At 57.1% G+C, this 14,946-nt stretch overlaps 1 protein-coding gene and 1 pseudogene across 1 annotated transcript in view; one reads left to right on the top strand and one right to left on the bottom strand.

Annotated features, from left to right (window-relative positions):
• TTBK1 (tau tubulin kinase 1) overlaps positions 1-14,946 on the top strand; it is a 40,664-nt gene that overhangs the window by 3,361 nt on the left and 22,357 nt on the right. Inside the window, 11 exon segments of the mRNA XM_036869251.1 lie at positions 4,756-4,903; positions 5,151-5,224; positions 5,426-5,566; positions 6,356-6,460; positions 6,900-6,965; positions 7,415-7,507; positions 7,593-7,718; positions 8,999-9,153; positions 10,085-10,316; positions 10,551-10,729; positions 13,640-14,201. Of these exon segments, the coding sequence (XP_036725146.1) occupies positions 4,756-4,903; positions 5,151-5,224; positions 5,426-5,566; positions 6,356-6,460; positions 6,900-6,965; positions 7,415-7,507; positions 7,593-7,718; positions 8,999-9,153; positions 10,085-10,316; positions 10,551-10,729; positions 13,640-14,201 (1,881 nt within the window).
• On the bottom strand, positions 3,344-3,733 carry LOC118903807 (annotated as a pseudogene).

Raw genomic sequence — 14,946 nt, 5'->3', positions numbered from 1 at the left:
CTCTCTCCAACCCCGCCGTCTCTCACCCCTTTCCCCGCTAGATCACGTTGGTCGGGCCCAGCCTGCAACAACTCCTGGTTGGATGTCGGAGCAGGAGCTGCAGAGCTCATTGAGGGGAGGAGGGCGGGGGTGGGGGAGGGGGCCGTTTCTCTGCTGGACCTTGGAGAAGGGCAATGAGTGAGCCCCTCCTCTTCCGCAGAGGACAGAAAAGCTTGGGTTCGGGGAAAGAGGCCCTGAAGGCGGCTCCCACCGCATCCGCACTCCATCTTCTCTATCCACCCTCCTCCCTTCACTGCTTCCTGCGGCAGGTGCAACATGCCGAGACTCCATCTCCCAGCGTGCCTTGCTCCTCCAGCCCAGGACTTCGGGCTGCTCGGTCTGCTGGGAGTTGTAGTCCGAGCCTCTTCAGGGCTTTGCCTCTCGGATGGGAGGGCCACACGTGAGGGTCGAGGCAAAAGCAGTGTAGTGTATGTTGAGCGGAACCTATGGTAAATCAATCCCTGTCCCACCGCCCCCCCTTTCTTTCCGATGCTTGAGGGCACTCTGATGTCCTCTTTTTATGGGGGCAGGATGATGTGGGGCAGAATTTGGGGTGACTATGTGAGCTTGTGGGTCTGCATAGGGTGGGTGCTCAGCTCACCGGAGGTGCGGGGTTGAGAGGAGAGTGGGGCCTGGCTGCGGGCAGGTCTCCATGGCAACAACTACCCAGTGGGCAGGTCTCCTAGTGGCCAGGGAGAGGGGCAAAGGTGGCAACGTTGTCAGAGATGTCTCTGGGACTGGAGGAGGTGAGGGAGGGAGCTGGAGGAGCCAGAGAGCTGAGGGAAAGGGCTGTCTATGTCCCAGAGGGGGACTTCCTGAGGGGCAGAGGAAGGGGACAGAAACTGGGAGAGGAGGAGCCAGGGCAGTAATCAAAGGCATGAGGGTCTGGCAAAGTGAGGAATGTTCCTCCAAGACCCCACCCTCACCCCCTCCGGGTCCTGCTCAGGGCGTACTTTCTGGCAGATTGGAGGCAGGAGGACTTTTGCATTGAAGAGGTGAGAAAAAGAGGGTATTCACTCACATACTGAAATTGGGTTAGAAATTTCCTGTGCTTTTTGAGGGAGGGGGTGGGAGATGAGTGGGGAGAGAAGTGGCAGGGGTGGAGGGGAAAGGAGCAAGCCCTCAGTCTTTGCCAGGTGACCTCGCTTTCCCCTCCCTCCCTGGACCCTGGAGAAGTAGAGAGGGTGGGGTGCCAGATGCCTCCCCTCAGCCAGTCTCCACGAGGAACAGACAGAGAGTGAGGCACAGCTCAGGAACCAAGAAAATTGCCCAGATGGGCTGTGCCAGGAGAAAATGAGTGTCCATGGCACTTGGTGGAGTATTTAAAAATAATAGCAGTTTTTTCTTCTTGAGGGGTGCCCCTTAGAATCAGAATGTCAAACTATAATAACAATAAAAACTTAGCATTTATTTTGAGCCCTTACTGTGGCCGGGCGCTATGCAAACTGCCTTACATGCATTATCTCAACAACCTATGGAGTAGATACTGTTACTATCCCCGTTTCACAGTTGTGGAAACTGAGGCACAGAGATTAGCTAACTTGCCAAGTTCCCATGACTAGTCGGTGGAACCAGGTTTGTCTGACTGCTGGGGCAACAGTCACTGAACTATGTTGCTTCCTAAGAATTAGCCCATCTGAGAATCAGGATCAGAGAGCCGAGGGAGAGTTGTAACATATATTCTAGTCCAACTCTCATTTTACAGAAAGGGAAAAGCGGAAACTCACCCCAGTTCACCCAGAGCTGGGCCAAGAAACCTGGTTTCCTTTTTCCTAAGTGAATGCTAGTCCTATTGTGTCGTGTTTCTTGAGGTCCTTCGGCAGGGGAGAGGGTCCAGAAAAAATTTAGGAGGGGAGGAATAGGGTCTGGTGCAGGGAGGTTGAGAGAACATTCCTGTCACTGGGCTGTGGGCAAAGCTGTTTTGTGACACTTTAGTGGGCACTTTTGCCCTTACCAGCCCCTTCCAACATAATAAAGTACTAAAGGTTGCAATTGTATGACTGCATGGCTATAATGAGGAATAAATTAATACTATATAATAAAAATTTTTTGATCTAAAAGTTCATTTTCCCCTTCTGATTGTAAAAGAAATGGAAACATTTTCATGTCCTCCTAAAAGTATTATTAGGGTGCCTGCTGTACTCCCCTGCCCCCAGAGGTTCTGTAATGGGTGGGTGGGGGTGAGGAAGGAACTAAGGAAAGAGAAATAGACTCTGTTTGGAAGTGGAGGTGGTAGAGAAATACCCTTTGGCATCCTGGGAAATTGGAGAGTAGGTGTCAGAAATGTCTTGGGTGCCCCGAGCCCTCCTTACCATCTCCAGCAAGGATTTTGGAGCCTGGTGGATCTGGCCTTGAATCTCAGCACTCACACTGTTAATCACAGTATAGTCAACGGTTCCTACATTATTTCAGTTAAGACTGTGGGTTCTGCATCAGATTGCCTGGGTTTAAGTGAAACCCGGCTTTGCAACTTACTAGCAGTGTGAACTGGGGCAAGGTACTTACTCTCTGTGCCTTAGTTTTCCTCTTGTGCAAAATGACAACTCCTGTGACCTTCCTTACCTGTGTTGCTGGGAGCCTCTGGGGATGAGCTGAGATGATGTCTGTGAGTCTGGAGCACAGAAAACGAGGTGTTTCCTCCATGTTCCCACAAAGAAAACCGTAAAGGAATCTAGAAGATACTAGAATCTCCCCTGAGTTTCACATTCCCAGAGGAAGACATGCCATTGCTTCCCTTGAGTCTGCATCTGTCTCCTCCTGTTCTGAAATTCTTCTAGAAGTCTGACCTTAACTTTCATCTCAAGTAGAGAGGAACCCTGGTTTCTCACTGTTCTTCCTCCCTCCTCTTTCCTGGGCACAAGAACCCAACCAGCCTTCCACTTGTCTTCTAAATCTTCCCTTCATCCTTCTCTCTTTTTCTAGAGTGTTTACAACTGTAACCTGCTGGGAACTCCCAGTCCTCAGCTCTGCCCTGCCCCCTTTCTCTCACCATTCCCATGTTTCAACCACCATTAAACATTTATTGGGCATCCGCTTGCTGAATAAATGCCAAGGGGAGGGCTCAGAGATGCAAGAGGCTTAGAGTCAGGAGTTTACAGATGCTCAGAGCAGCCTCCATCCAATCATGAGCAAGCCCAGCTGCGGCTGGCACGTTACAAGCCAACAGGACACAAGTGAGGACTCTGGAAGAGGGCAGGCCACCCATGGGTGGGGGGCTCCCTGGGGAGGTGAGAATTGAACTGTATAGCTTTTTTTTTTTTTTTTTTTTTTTGAGGCATTTTCTTTGCACAGATGTGTTACATCCCTAGAAAAAGAATCCCAGGATTTTCCCTCCTGTGTTTTTTCATCTTGCTTCCTCACGCACGGTTCATGATGCCAGCTGAGGTTATCAGTACAGTGAAACCACACTGACGGGATGGAAGCAGATTATTCTGCCATTTTTCTAGATCTTTGAGCTGCACATCAAATCTGAGGCTGATCACTCTACACTTGTTTAGCCTGCCTGTGAGGTTCACAATAATTTTCCCAGCTCTGTGAGCATCAGTGATTTCAAACTCGCCAATGTAACCATGCTTCAGCATCCCAGTTAGAAACTGGACGGTGACTTTGGAGCACAGCCTAATAAGAACCTGGCATTTGCCTCACTTTTGTTGATGCTCTTGAGAGCATCAGCCAGGACCTTTGTGCGCACCATTATGGCGACACGGAAAGATGGCTGAAAGAGGTGTACATCTTTCTTAAACCAAATGAGTCCCAACCTAGAACTCAGCATCTTCTCCCCTGTCCCCCCATCATTGCCAGCAGCACCCTCACTCTCCAAGACCCCTGGGCCCCTGACTTAATCCCGCCCCATAACTCAGCTTTGCTCATCTCCCCTGGCCAATTCTTCCTCTGTCACAGTTCTCCCCTCTGCCTTTTCTCACTGACTGCCCAGAGATGCTAGGGGAGGGGGGGCCCAGAGCATCAGAGCTCCACTGCAATGCTCCCTGGGAACACACAGATTCTCTTCAAACCTCCATCCCCACCATGTTCCCCTGGACAGGAGGCTCACCCTGGTTTTGGGCATCTGACCTGGGGCCTCGGGAGTGATGTGAGCTTCAGCAGGGGGCCTGGGCAGAGAACACCCTTTGCTGAGTCCCCTCCCCCAAACACTCCTCTCTAAATGCTCTCTGCCCCTGGTGTCATCTTTCAGGAGACTGCCAACCCCAGGAAGGACTGGCCTCCCTGGGGGAGGGACCCACCTGAAGCTGCAAGGTTCTGGAAATTAGTTTTGCTTCTGGATGGAGGCTGCTCAGTCTAGGTGGGGGATGGGGGGAGCGTGATATTTATTGTCCTTAAAAGGCTCACGGCGGCTCATTATCTCTTCAGAATCCTGCATCGGCTTGTCTCCTTGTCTCTGTGGAGTCCCAGGTCTCATAACTTTCCCACTGCCCACTCTGACGTGTAGCCCTATGCATGTGTGTGTGTCTGTGTCTGTGTGTCTGTGTCTGTGTCTGTGAATAGTTGTACACCCATGGACTGAGCTCTCTGTCTCCAGCACTAGGAGAGGCGGTGGGAGCACAGGTGGGTGGGGTGAAGAAGGGAGCCATGGGGTCCTCCTCTTCAAGGACAGCCCCTGCCCCCATCAGTGAAGGAGGTGACCCTGTAATGGGTGGGGTGAGGAGCTGTTCAGCCTGATCCCTGGGTCCCCTATTTCCCTTTCACCCGTCTCTGTAGCTCAAAAAGATCGGGGGCGGGGGCTTTGGTGAGATCTACGAGGCCATGGACCTGCTGACCAGGGAGAATGTGGCCCTGAAGGTGGAGTCGGCCCAGCAGCCCAAGCAGGTCCTCAAGATGGAGGTGGCTGTGCTCAAAAAGCTGCAAGGTGCGGGTCCAGGGCAAGATGGGAGGGAAGAGGTGATGGAGCCAGGGGCTGAGAGGTGATGGGCGAGGGGATATGGGAACAGAGTCCAAGAGTGATGATGGGCCTAAGGGCAGGGGGAGGTGGGAGAAGTGGCCATGGGGCCAGGGCTGGGGGAACCAGGAATCAAGAGTGCACGGGAAGCCCACCTTAGGGCTGGGAGTGAGGAAGAAGGAGTAGGAGTTGGGAGACCCCTGTCTGTATCCCTCAGGGAAAGACCACGTGTGCAGGTTCATTGGCTGTGGCCGGAACGAGAAGTTTAACTATGTAGTGATGCAGCTCCAGGTGAGTCCCCGTGGCCCATCCTCCCTTCACTCTCCCCCAGGAGCTCTGGTGGTGACTCCTGGGGTGGGATGGAGACTGTGGCCCTGGGAGGAACGGGGAGTGGGCGCAAGCCTTTGGGACGAGGCTGGGAAGAGTGTCATGGCGGTGGTGGTCGGAATGGCAGCTGAGCTGAGCCTGTCCCCACCCCCTCCCCCACCCCAGGGCCGGAACCTGGCTGACCTGCGACGCAGCCAGCCTCGAGGCACCTTCACGCTGAGCACCACTCTGCGGCTGGGCAAGCAGATCCTGGAGTCCATCGAGGCCATCCACTCCGTGGGCTTCCTGCACCGCGACATCAAGCCGGTGAGGGCTGCCCCCTCCTCTGAAGCACACACCCCACCTCCTCTCCTCCCCTGGGTCCCCTGGTTTCTTCTCCAGAACAGTGGTTGGGTGGGGACAGCCTCTACCACCTGTTCCCTCCTCCTGTTCTCCATCCCAAGCTCCATCTCTTCCTCTCCCCTGCCTCTCAGGAGCACCCCTGCCTGCCCCTTGGGCGTGCCCGTGTCCTCCCCTCTTTTCTCTTCTCTTCCTTTTTCTCACCCCTGACCTGAATAGTCCTTGAACCTGGAAAGGTGAAGGGGTTGGGGAAGGATGGAAGGATTGAAGGAAGGGGGACGAGGGGCTGGGGCTTGGTAAGAGATTCCAAGTAGCTGATTTTGTAACATCTTGGATCTTGGTGCTTGGACCCAATTTAAAGTGGTGAAAACTGAGACCCAGAAGGGTTGGTTGAATGGCCCAAGGTCACACAGCAAGAACAATGCTGGTCTCCTGATGCCTCAGGGCAGGACAGTTACACTAAGCCACACAGCCTCGCTGGGAGTTCCGAGGATTCGGAGCCAGGTGGACCTCGGCTGGGTCACCTCTTGCTGTGTGATCTTGGAGAAGCCTGCAGTTTGCCCTCAGTTTCCTCCTCTCTAAAATGAGCATAATCACACCTGCCCCTCAGATAAGGTCCGTGACCTGCTGTACATGTTGATGTTTTACTCTCATGTGAGTGTGTGTGGGGTGGAAGGCCCCTCACCAGAGCTGTTTCTTGGTGTCCCCTGAGGTGGGCCTGGAGCCCCAAGACTCACAGCTACTGTCTTCCCCCAGTCAAACTTTGCCATGGGCAGGCTGCCCTCCACCTACAGAAAGTGCTACATGTTGGATTTTGGGCTGGCCCGGCAGTACACCAACACCACGGGGGACGTTCGGCCCGTGAGTACCGCCGCTCACGGGAATCCTGGCATCCTCGCCCCACCCCCTGATCTGGGGACCCTTCACCAGTTTTCCCTGCAGCTGCCTAGACAGGCCTGGCCTTGTGTTCAGTGTCACCCAGTGCTGGGTCCACACTCGGCCTGTCCCCCTCTCCCCCTTGGCCTGGGTGGATGCCACGCCCTGTGGTCTGCCTGGTCAAGGGCAGACGCAGCGACAGTGAGCAGGGTCGAGACGGGTTTAGGACTGGGCCTGGTGTGTCAGGTTGCTCCTGACCAGGCTGACTCGGCAGTGCGGGGTGGCCGGGTGGGGGGGGGGCGGTGATGGGGGAGGAGGCAGTCAGGGCTAAAGTAGGCAGAATTAGGCTTGGTAAGCAGGGTTGAGATGTGGCCGAGGTCAGGGGCAGTGGGTGACATTCCTGGTGGTGTTCTCCCCTCTGCAGCCTCGGAATGTGGCCGGGTTTCGCGGGACTGTTCGTTATGCCTCGGTCAACGCTCACAAGAACCGGGTGAGTGGCAGGGCGGGACTGAGGGATGTGGGGACAGTAAGGGCAGAGGTCAGGGGCAGAGTATGCTGCTGAGGAAGAGGGCAGGGCAGGCAGCTGTGATGGGAGGTGGGGAGAGGAGTGCAGGGCAGGGGCTGGAAGATGCCCGTCCAGAGACCCTGATTGGAAGAGGGCTCAGAGGGCGTCTCCCCTTGACGTCACCTTCTTCCTTGTTTTGGGGATCCCCTCCTCTCTGTCCCCACCACAAATCTCTGTGGATGAGAAAGCACGCACAGAACTTTTGACTGTGGGATTCTGTGTGTTGGCGGGTCAGGAATGGAGCCGTGGCTTCAGGGAGACCCCAGCTCTGCCCATAGGCACCCTGACTGGTGTCCCTCAGTGAAGGGTCAGCTTCCACTCCCGGGGAAGGACCTGGGAGCCATGGGTGACCCCCTCCCTGCTCCCACCCCCAGGAGATGGGCCGCCACGATGACCTGTGGTCCCTCTTCTACATGCTTGTGGAGTTTGCAGTGGGTCAGCTACCTTGGAGGAAGATCAAGGACAAGGTGAGGGCAGTACAGCTGGGTCTGAGGGCAGGGAGGGGGTGTGGGGCAGCTGGGGCTCCATCTCCCAGTGCCCTCTTGTCTCCAGGAGCAGGTAGGGATGATCAAGGAGAAGTACGAGCACCGGATGCTGCTGAAGCACATGCCCTCCGAGTTCCACCTTTTCCTGGACCACATCGCCAGCCTTGACTATTTCACCAAGCCCGATTACCAGGTGGGAGCCTGCCTGCCTGCTCCTGCACCCCCGACGTCTCTCTATGGGTGACTGTCTCCAGCGCCACCCATCCTGCTGAGGCCCTGCGCCCCTGCCGGCTTGGCCCTGAGCACCTTCCCCGGTCTTCCAACCGCACGAAAGAAACTGTTCTGTGCTCTTGTAAACAGTAGTCACAGCTAAGATTTATCAAGAGCTCACCCTGTTCTCAGTACTTTTCCTGCATTAACTCATTTAAGCTTTAAAACAAGCCTTTGGTAATATTGCGTGTTCTTTATGTTATTATTCCAGCACTTAACAATTAATGAAGCCAAGTGCTTTCAAGGACTTTACACTGAAACGCTGCAGGAGGCCAAGTGGGATGATTATCCCCATTTCATAGATGAGGAAACTGAGGCCTGACAGCCTGGTTAGGAGCAGGGCAGGGCTCAGGCACATCTGACTCCAAGTCCAGTGCTCTTTCCAAGGCGCCATCACTACGCCCCTATGGGACCCACTGATCAGAGAATGTTCTGCCCAGGATCCACTATGTGGGAGCACAGATAGTGTCAGGCACACAGTGGGCTCGCAGTGAAGGGGGTCATGCTAGCAGAGAGAACCCTCTGGAGAGAGCTAAGTCAGAAGTGGAAAGGTCTGTGGGGCCGCCACCTCCTGAACCCAGGGACCCGGTTGTTGGCAGAGATCCCTTACTTGGGCAGTGGGAGGCCAAGCCCCCCAGGCCTAGCTCAGCGTCATGGGTTCCCCCAGACCACACAGCTTCGAGCACACCCTGTGCTGGGCCCTGGGCTGGCTGCTAGAAGTATAGAGGTGGCAGATAGGCCTGTGAACAATTCAAACCGCTGCTCTGTGCCCAATCGTGTGGGCGGGGGATTCAGGGAAGGCTCCAGAGTGGAGAGGACAGTGGGAAAGGCACTGCGGGCGGAGGAAGCAGCCTGTGCAGAGGCATGACCCCAGGTGGTGGGTTTGGGAAACTACTGCTGCTGCTTCTGCTGAGTTGGTGGAGATGGCAGAGGAGGCTGGGGATGGTAATCAGGGGACAGATCGCCAAGGGCTTGTGTCCAGCCAGTGGAGCTTAAGTCAAGACGATAATTTGCATGCTGATTTGCATACTTTGTGCATGTTTTCATTTAAAATCAATGTGCCCTTCTTCCAATACCCCCCCTCGTGGCCCATCCCTGTCCTGGAAGGCCCCTCTCTTCCCCCTGCAATCCCAGCAACTGCCCCCTCCTCCTGGCTAGCCCCTGGGTCACCTCTCTGTCCTCCCACCAACCCCATCCCTGCAGTTGATCATGTCAGTGTTTGAGAACAGCATGAAGGAGCGGGGCATCGCTGAGAACGAGGCCTTTGACTGGGAGAAGGCGGGCAATGACGCCCTCCTGTCCACGAGCACCTCCACCCCGCCCCAGCAGAACACCCGGCAGACGGCAGCCATGTTTGGGTGAGTCTTGGGAGGGGTGACGGGGGGGCAGACGACCCCTGCCCCGAGATGTCACCTGAGAAGCCACCCTCTCCTCCTCTTCCTACCTGGACACACCTGGCTGTCTCTCCTGTTCTTGGTGCTCAAAAGCGGGGTTCTTGAATCCCAGGAAGTTCTGCCACATCTCTACCTTCAATCTGGGGATGGAGGGGGCACCCTTATTTGGAGTTCTTGACCTTACTGGGGAACAGAGAACCCTGAGTGAGATTCCCCCAGCGCCACAGTCTGTCTGTTTCTTGGTGGTCACACGCATCCATTCAGCGAACAGGTCTTGAGCCCTGGCACCAGGCCCTGTGGGGGCTCGAGAAGAGATGTGCAGCCCCTGCCCTCCAAGTGCTCTCAGCTGAGTCTGGGATGTTTGTAATCGATGGGTCAACGATTTCAGATCTAACTGAAAAGCACAAAGATAGAGTGGCCCAGGGAGGGGCCAGAGTGAGAAGGGCTCCCCACCCAGCCCCAGGGGTGAGCCAGGGGACACACTGCGGAGACTCCACAGGACTTGCCAGCACATGAGGTGCCGGGTCTGTAAAGACATTGGTCCAGGAACTCCAAAGTGATTCTTTATTTAGACCCATTTCCTAGTCTCAAGGAAGCCAGCCAGCGAAATGTAGTGAGGAGCTGGCAGGGCCGGAGAGCATCGAGATCTCCTACATAAACAGAGCCAGGTGGTGCCATACTTGCCCTTCAGCCCTCTGACCACCTGAGCCACCTGAGGGTGGTCTGGTCCCAGAGGGTTTGCGAGCCAGGGATGGAGATGCGCCTACGGACGCCCCGACCCTGCCGGACTCTGCCTGTGCCCACTCTCATGGGTGGCGGGTGGTCTCCAGGGCCTGTGCTAGAGGAGAGGGCACCCCTGCCAGCCTTGCCCACGGCCCCCTCCTGGCCTCCACAGGGTGGTCAACGTGACGCCGGTGCCCGGCGACCTGCTCCGGGAAAACACCGAGGATGTGCTGCAGGGCGAGCACCTGAGTGACCAGGAGAACGCACCTCCAATCCTGCCGGGGCGGCCCCCCGAGGGGCCGGGCTCCAGCCCCCACCTCGTCCCTCACCCTGGGGGTCCTGAGGCTGAAGTCTGGGAGGAGACAGATGTCAACCGGAACAAACTCCGGATCAACATTGGCAAAGTAACTGCAGCTGCGGAGGGGGACGCGGGTGGCCTTCCCCCTCCCACCTTGCTCCCCACCCGTGGGCCCCTCTCCCCAGCCGCCTGCCTGCTCGCCCTGCCTGCCTGGCCCGGCCCCATCCCAGGATCACTGGCATCCCAGTGCTCGGACCTCCCTCTCTCTCCTTCACCCCAGAAGATCACCTGCCCACAGCTGCCCTGTCAGCCCCACTCATGGAGCTCCCCTGTCCTGCAGACCCCCTGTGTGGTGGAGGAGGAGCAGAGCCGAGTTGCGGGGGTCCCCAGCTCCCCGGTGCGCGCCCCCCCAGACTCACCGACAACCCCAGTCCGTTCTCTGCACTACCGGAGGGTCAACAGCCCTGAGTCGGAGAGGCTGTCCACGGTGGATGGGCGGGTGGAACTGCATGAGAGGAGGTGGGTCTGGAGCCAGGGGGATGGTCAGGGGCCCCTGGTCCCCTCCACCTTCACACGGCTGGTCTGGAGGAAAGTTCAGATTCCAGGCAGAGGTGGGGGGACCCTGGAAGCGTTAAGAGGGTTCTACTTGGGCCTGGGGTCAGACTCAGTTGAGTCAGTGACCAGCCTGGAGAGGGGGTGGGGGATGCAGAGGGCCCAGCTCAGACCACGGAGGGGCGTGGGGCTGGAGGAAGGTGTAGGAGGAGGCGAGAGCTGAGATGGTAGGTGGGCGTGCTTCCAGAACCTCTTTCCCTGGGGACTAATTACAGATGCCACAGAGCAGCTGGTGAGGCTCCCTTCAGCTCTGGGGGAGGGGCCTGGAGAAGGATTCGGGGAGTGCCTGAGGAGAAGACAGACCAAGTTTTGGGGGTCAGGCCTCAGGGATCTGAACGTCAGGGAGGGACCTGGTTGGTGGGTGGGAGTGTTGGAGAATTGAGAGTCAAAGTGAGCCTTTAGGATGGGGGATGAGAGGGTGGCTGGTTGACCTTGGGTGGCTGATGGCCGCTAGGGACCAGGGCCCCATCCTCACTTTAGATCTGATGGGTGGGACAACCTCGGGTGGGAGACATGACCCCACCTCCCTTGGCTCTGGGTGGGGCTTTACCTCACAGCAAGGCTGGGGCCTTCTCTGCACCAGGAAAGAGTTCTCTTCCTGTGGCCCAGCCCTGGGGTAGGAGGTCCCTGACTCCTCATGCCCCACCTCAGCCGGGAACCCCTCTCTGGACTCTGCCCCAAACTGCACGCCACCTCTGGGATGGGCACAGTGCCCCTCTGGGGTGTGGAGACGCCCGAGTCAGGGCAGCCCTGTGCCAATCCCTGTGGTGACCCCAGGACAAAGGGACGCAGGCCCTGTCCCGAGGGAGCTGACAGCCCTCACACACACACTCATATCCACACACACTCCCACTCCCACACTCATACTCACACTCACATCCACACTCACACACTCATACACACACACACTACACTCACACGCACACTCTCACGCTCACGTCCACACACTCACACACACTCACTTTCACATGCCCATCACACTCACACACTCATACACACACACCCTCACCACACTCACACTCTCACAGGTTGAACTACCCGGGACAGAAGACCACATTTTCATCCATGGTCGCCCAGAGGGTCCAGGAAACAGGGAGGAATGAGGAGGGGCAGTTTGGAAGGGATACGAGGGGAGAAGGGAGGTGGGAAATGCCCTGAGCAAAGACAGTCCTGAAGAGCACATTGGTTTGGCTCAGACTGAACCCTTGTTGCAGGGATGCTGGGGAGAGGAGAGGGCCGAGGAGAGATTTTCTGGAAGGTTCAGGATCTCAGGCAGGGCAAAAGGGTTTGGGGTGCTCTGGGGCACTTGGGAGCAGGAGAACGTATGAAGCTGGTGGGATCAGGGGGTCCCACCTCCCTGCTTGCTTCAATTCCCACTCCCCCCACAATCTTCGGCCCCTCTCTTCCTCTGGCTTCCTCTCTCCTTCACATCCATTTAAACAAACCATGCTCTTGGGAAAGGAAGTGACCTTAGCCACTTACATGGGAGTATGAATGTAAGACCTGGGTGACCTCCCTCCGGGGTTTTTATTTTAAGCCTTATGAACAAATTGATAAAAATGTTGTGCAGATTGGAGTTGGCAGGTCCCACATAGGCTGGGGTAGGAGGATGTTGAGAAAGCCCCACAGGAGGCTTTGATCTTGCACCCCTCCCCTCACAGGCTCGATGCGGGGGGGAGGATGGCAGTCCACCCCCTGTCCACAGCCTGAGTGTGAGTGAGGCCTCCGTGGTTCTCAGGGGGGCACCCTGGCATCTGGGAGAGGACAATTCTTCCTTGTATGGCATCGTACAACCAGGAATACCCTCACCTTGGGGCTGGTACTCCCCAGTTGAGAACCTCTGCAAGTAACGTGAGATTCACAGCACAGGTTAAGATAACGATGAAAGAGATGTCCCCAGGTAGGATCAGGGTCCCAGAAGCAAAAGTCAGAAGGGACCCAGCCCCTGCCTGGCAGAACTCGCAGTCTACTGGGGCGGGAGATTCGTAAACATACACGTGCTCCTCTCTGTGATGAGAAGGGACACAGGCAGCGCTGGGAAGGCAAACTAACCCCCATCAATGCAGGAGGGAACAGCTCCCTGCAGGAGGTGACATCGAGCTGGGGTGGACAGCAAAGGGTGGGAGGACAGGCTGTGTGTGGGGAGTGGCATTCGTAAAGGCACAGAGGTGTGAGCAATCTGGGGAAAAGCAAGTGAATTTGAGATGGGTCTGGCTAGGGGAAGGGGGAAATGGGGCCTTTGGCTGGCCGTCAGGGGCCTTGAATGCCAAACTAAGGCATGTGGACATTGTCCTGGGCTGGGAGTCACTGGAGTTTGTTGGAGGTGGTGAAACCAGCCAGGTAGGCTTGAAGGGTGGTGGTAAAAGAGGCTAGAAAACCATCAGCAAACTCGAGGGCCAGGTGGGTGTGTTTGCCCTGGGTGCAGCGGGAGAGAGCCTGCGTGGGGTGGGAGCCCTGGCTGGGCAAGCATCAAATTGCCTTTAGGAAGATCAGAAGATCCAGTTTCCTGGGGGTGGTTTGGAGGACAGTGTTCCTTGGGCACAAGAACCAGATTTTACTTTTTGCCTGTTTAGGTTCCTGGAACACAGTAGGCATTCAAAAATGTGTGTTGAATGAATGACTAAATGAATGAATGAGATCTTTGCAGGGACTGAGGTTGGAGGGTGGCAACCCAGGACGTGGCTGAGCCTGGCCCAGGGTGGGAGAAGTGCAGTGGTCAGGGGGTCTCAGGCATCAGGCTCCACCTTGCCACCTCCTTGGGGTGCTTGGGGGTCCAGAGAGGCCGGGCACTGAGCCCCACGTTGGGTGGCTTTGCAGGTCACGGATGGATCTGCCTGGCTCACCCTCGCGCCAGGCCTGTTCCTCGCAGCCGGCCCAGATGCTGTCAGTGGACACAGGCCACGCCGACCGGCAGGCTAGCGGCCGCATGGACGTGTCAGCCTCCGTGGAACAGGAGGCCCTGAGCAATGCCTTCCGCTCGGTGCCGCTGGCCGAGGAGGAGGACTTCGACAGCAAGGAGTGGGTCATCATTGACAAGGAGACAGAGCTGAAGGACTTCCCCCCGGGGGCTGAGCCTAGTACGTCGGGCACCACGGACGAGGAGCCCGAGGAGCTGCGGCCGCTGCCCGAGGAGGGCGAGGAGCGTCGGCGGCCAGGGCCGGAGCCCGCCGTCCGGCCCCGGGCACGCGGCATGCACACGCTGGCCGAGGAGGACCTGCGGCTCACGCCGGCTCAGCCCCTGCCACCCCAGCTGAACCAGGCCGATGGCCGGTCAGAGACATCACAGCCCCCCACGCCCGGCAGCCCTTCCCACTCGCCCCTGCACTCCGGACCCCGCCCTCGACGGAGAGAGTCGGATCCCACGGGCCCGCAGAGGCAGGTAAGGTTGGGCTTGCACCCCACTCCCCACCCCCAGCGCCCACAGTCCTGGCACGTAGCCGGGAGTGCTCCCGTGTGCTCCCTGGGGGCTGCCGACTAGCACCCAACTGTTGCAGCTCTGATGAAGGGAGACAGGCTTAAGGGTCTGAAACCAACCTTATGCGGGCAGCAAGACTCCCCAGAGGAAGTACCCTCCCAGGTCTGAGGTGAGTCTTGCATTCTGGGTGGTGTCAGCCAGGTGACAAAGCAGGAGAAAGACCTCCCAGGCCAAGGGGACAGGGTGTGCAAAGGCCCAGAGGTGGCAATCAGAAAGCACTGCTCTGCTTGCACTTTGCAGCACATGAGACTGCGAGGTGGGTCCTGGGGCCCTGTCTGGGAGGGCCTTGGGGTTGGGGCTGGATTCTGAAGTCTTGGTGAGCCACCGCAGGCTTTTAAACGGGGGTGCGACATGATGACATTGGTACTTTTGAAGGATCCCTCTGGCTGCTGTGTGGAAAATGGATTGAAGGGGCACAAAACTATCAGCAGGAAGGCCACATGGCAGGCGCCAGCAGGAGAGTGCCCTGGTGGCTTGGACCAGGGTGGGGACTTTGGATTCGGGGCAAGGTGGATGGAGCTGAGAGGTGTTGGCTGAGGACTGAGGGAGCTGTGACGGAGCAGAGGGGTTCTCCACTGATGCCGGTGTTCTGGGTGGGTGGCGGTGCCGTCACTGAGTGGTTTTAAAAGGAGTATCAACTCCGATTTGG

Source organism: Balaenoptera musculus, chromosome 11 (assembly GCF_009873245.2).
Source record: "Balaenoptera musculus isolate JJ_BM4_2016_0621 chromosome 11, mBalMus1.pri.v3, whole genome shotgun sequence".
NCBI lineage: Eukaryota > Metazoa > Chordata > Mammalia > Artiodactyla > Balaenopteridae > Balaenoptera > Balaenoptera musculus.
The sequence above is the reverse complement of the archived record's forward strand: the minus strand, read 5'-3'. Positions and strand labels throughout refer to the sequence as shown.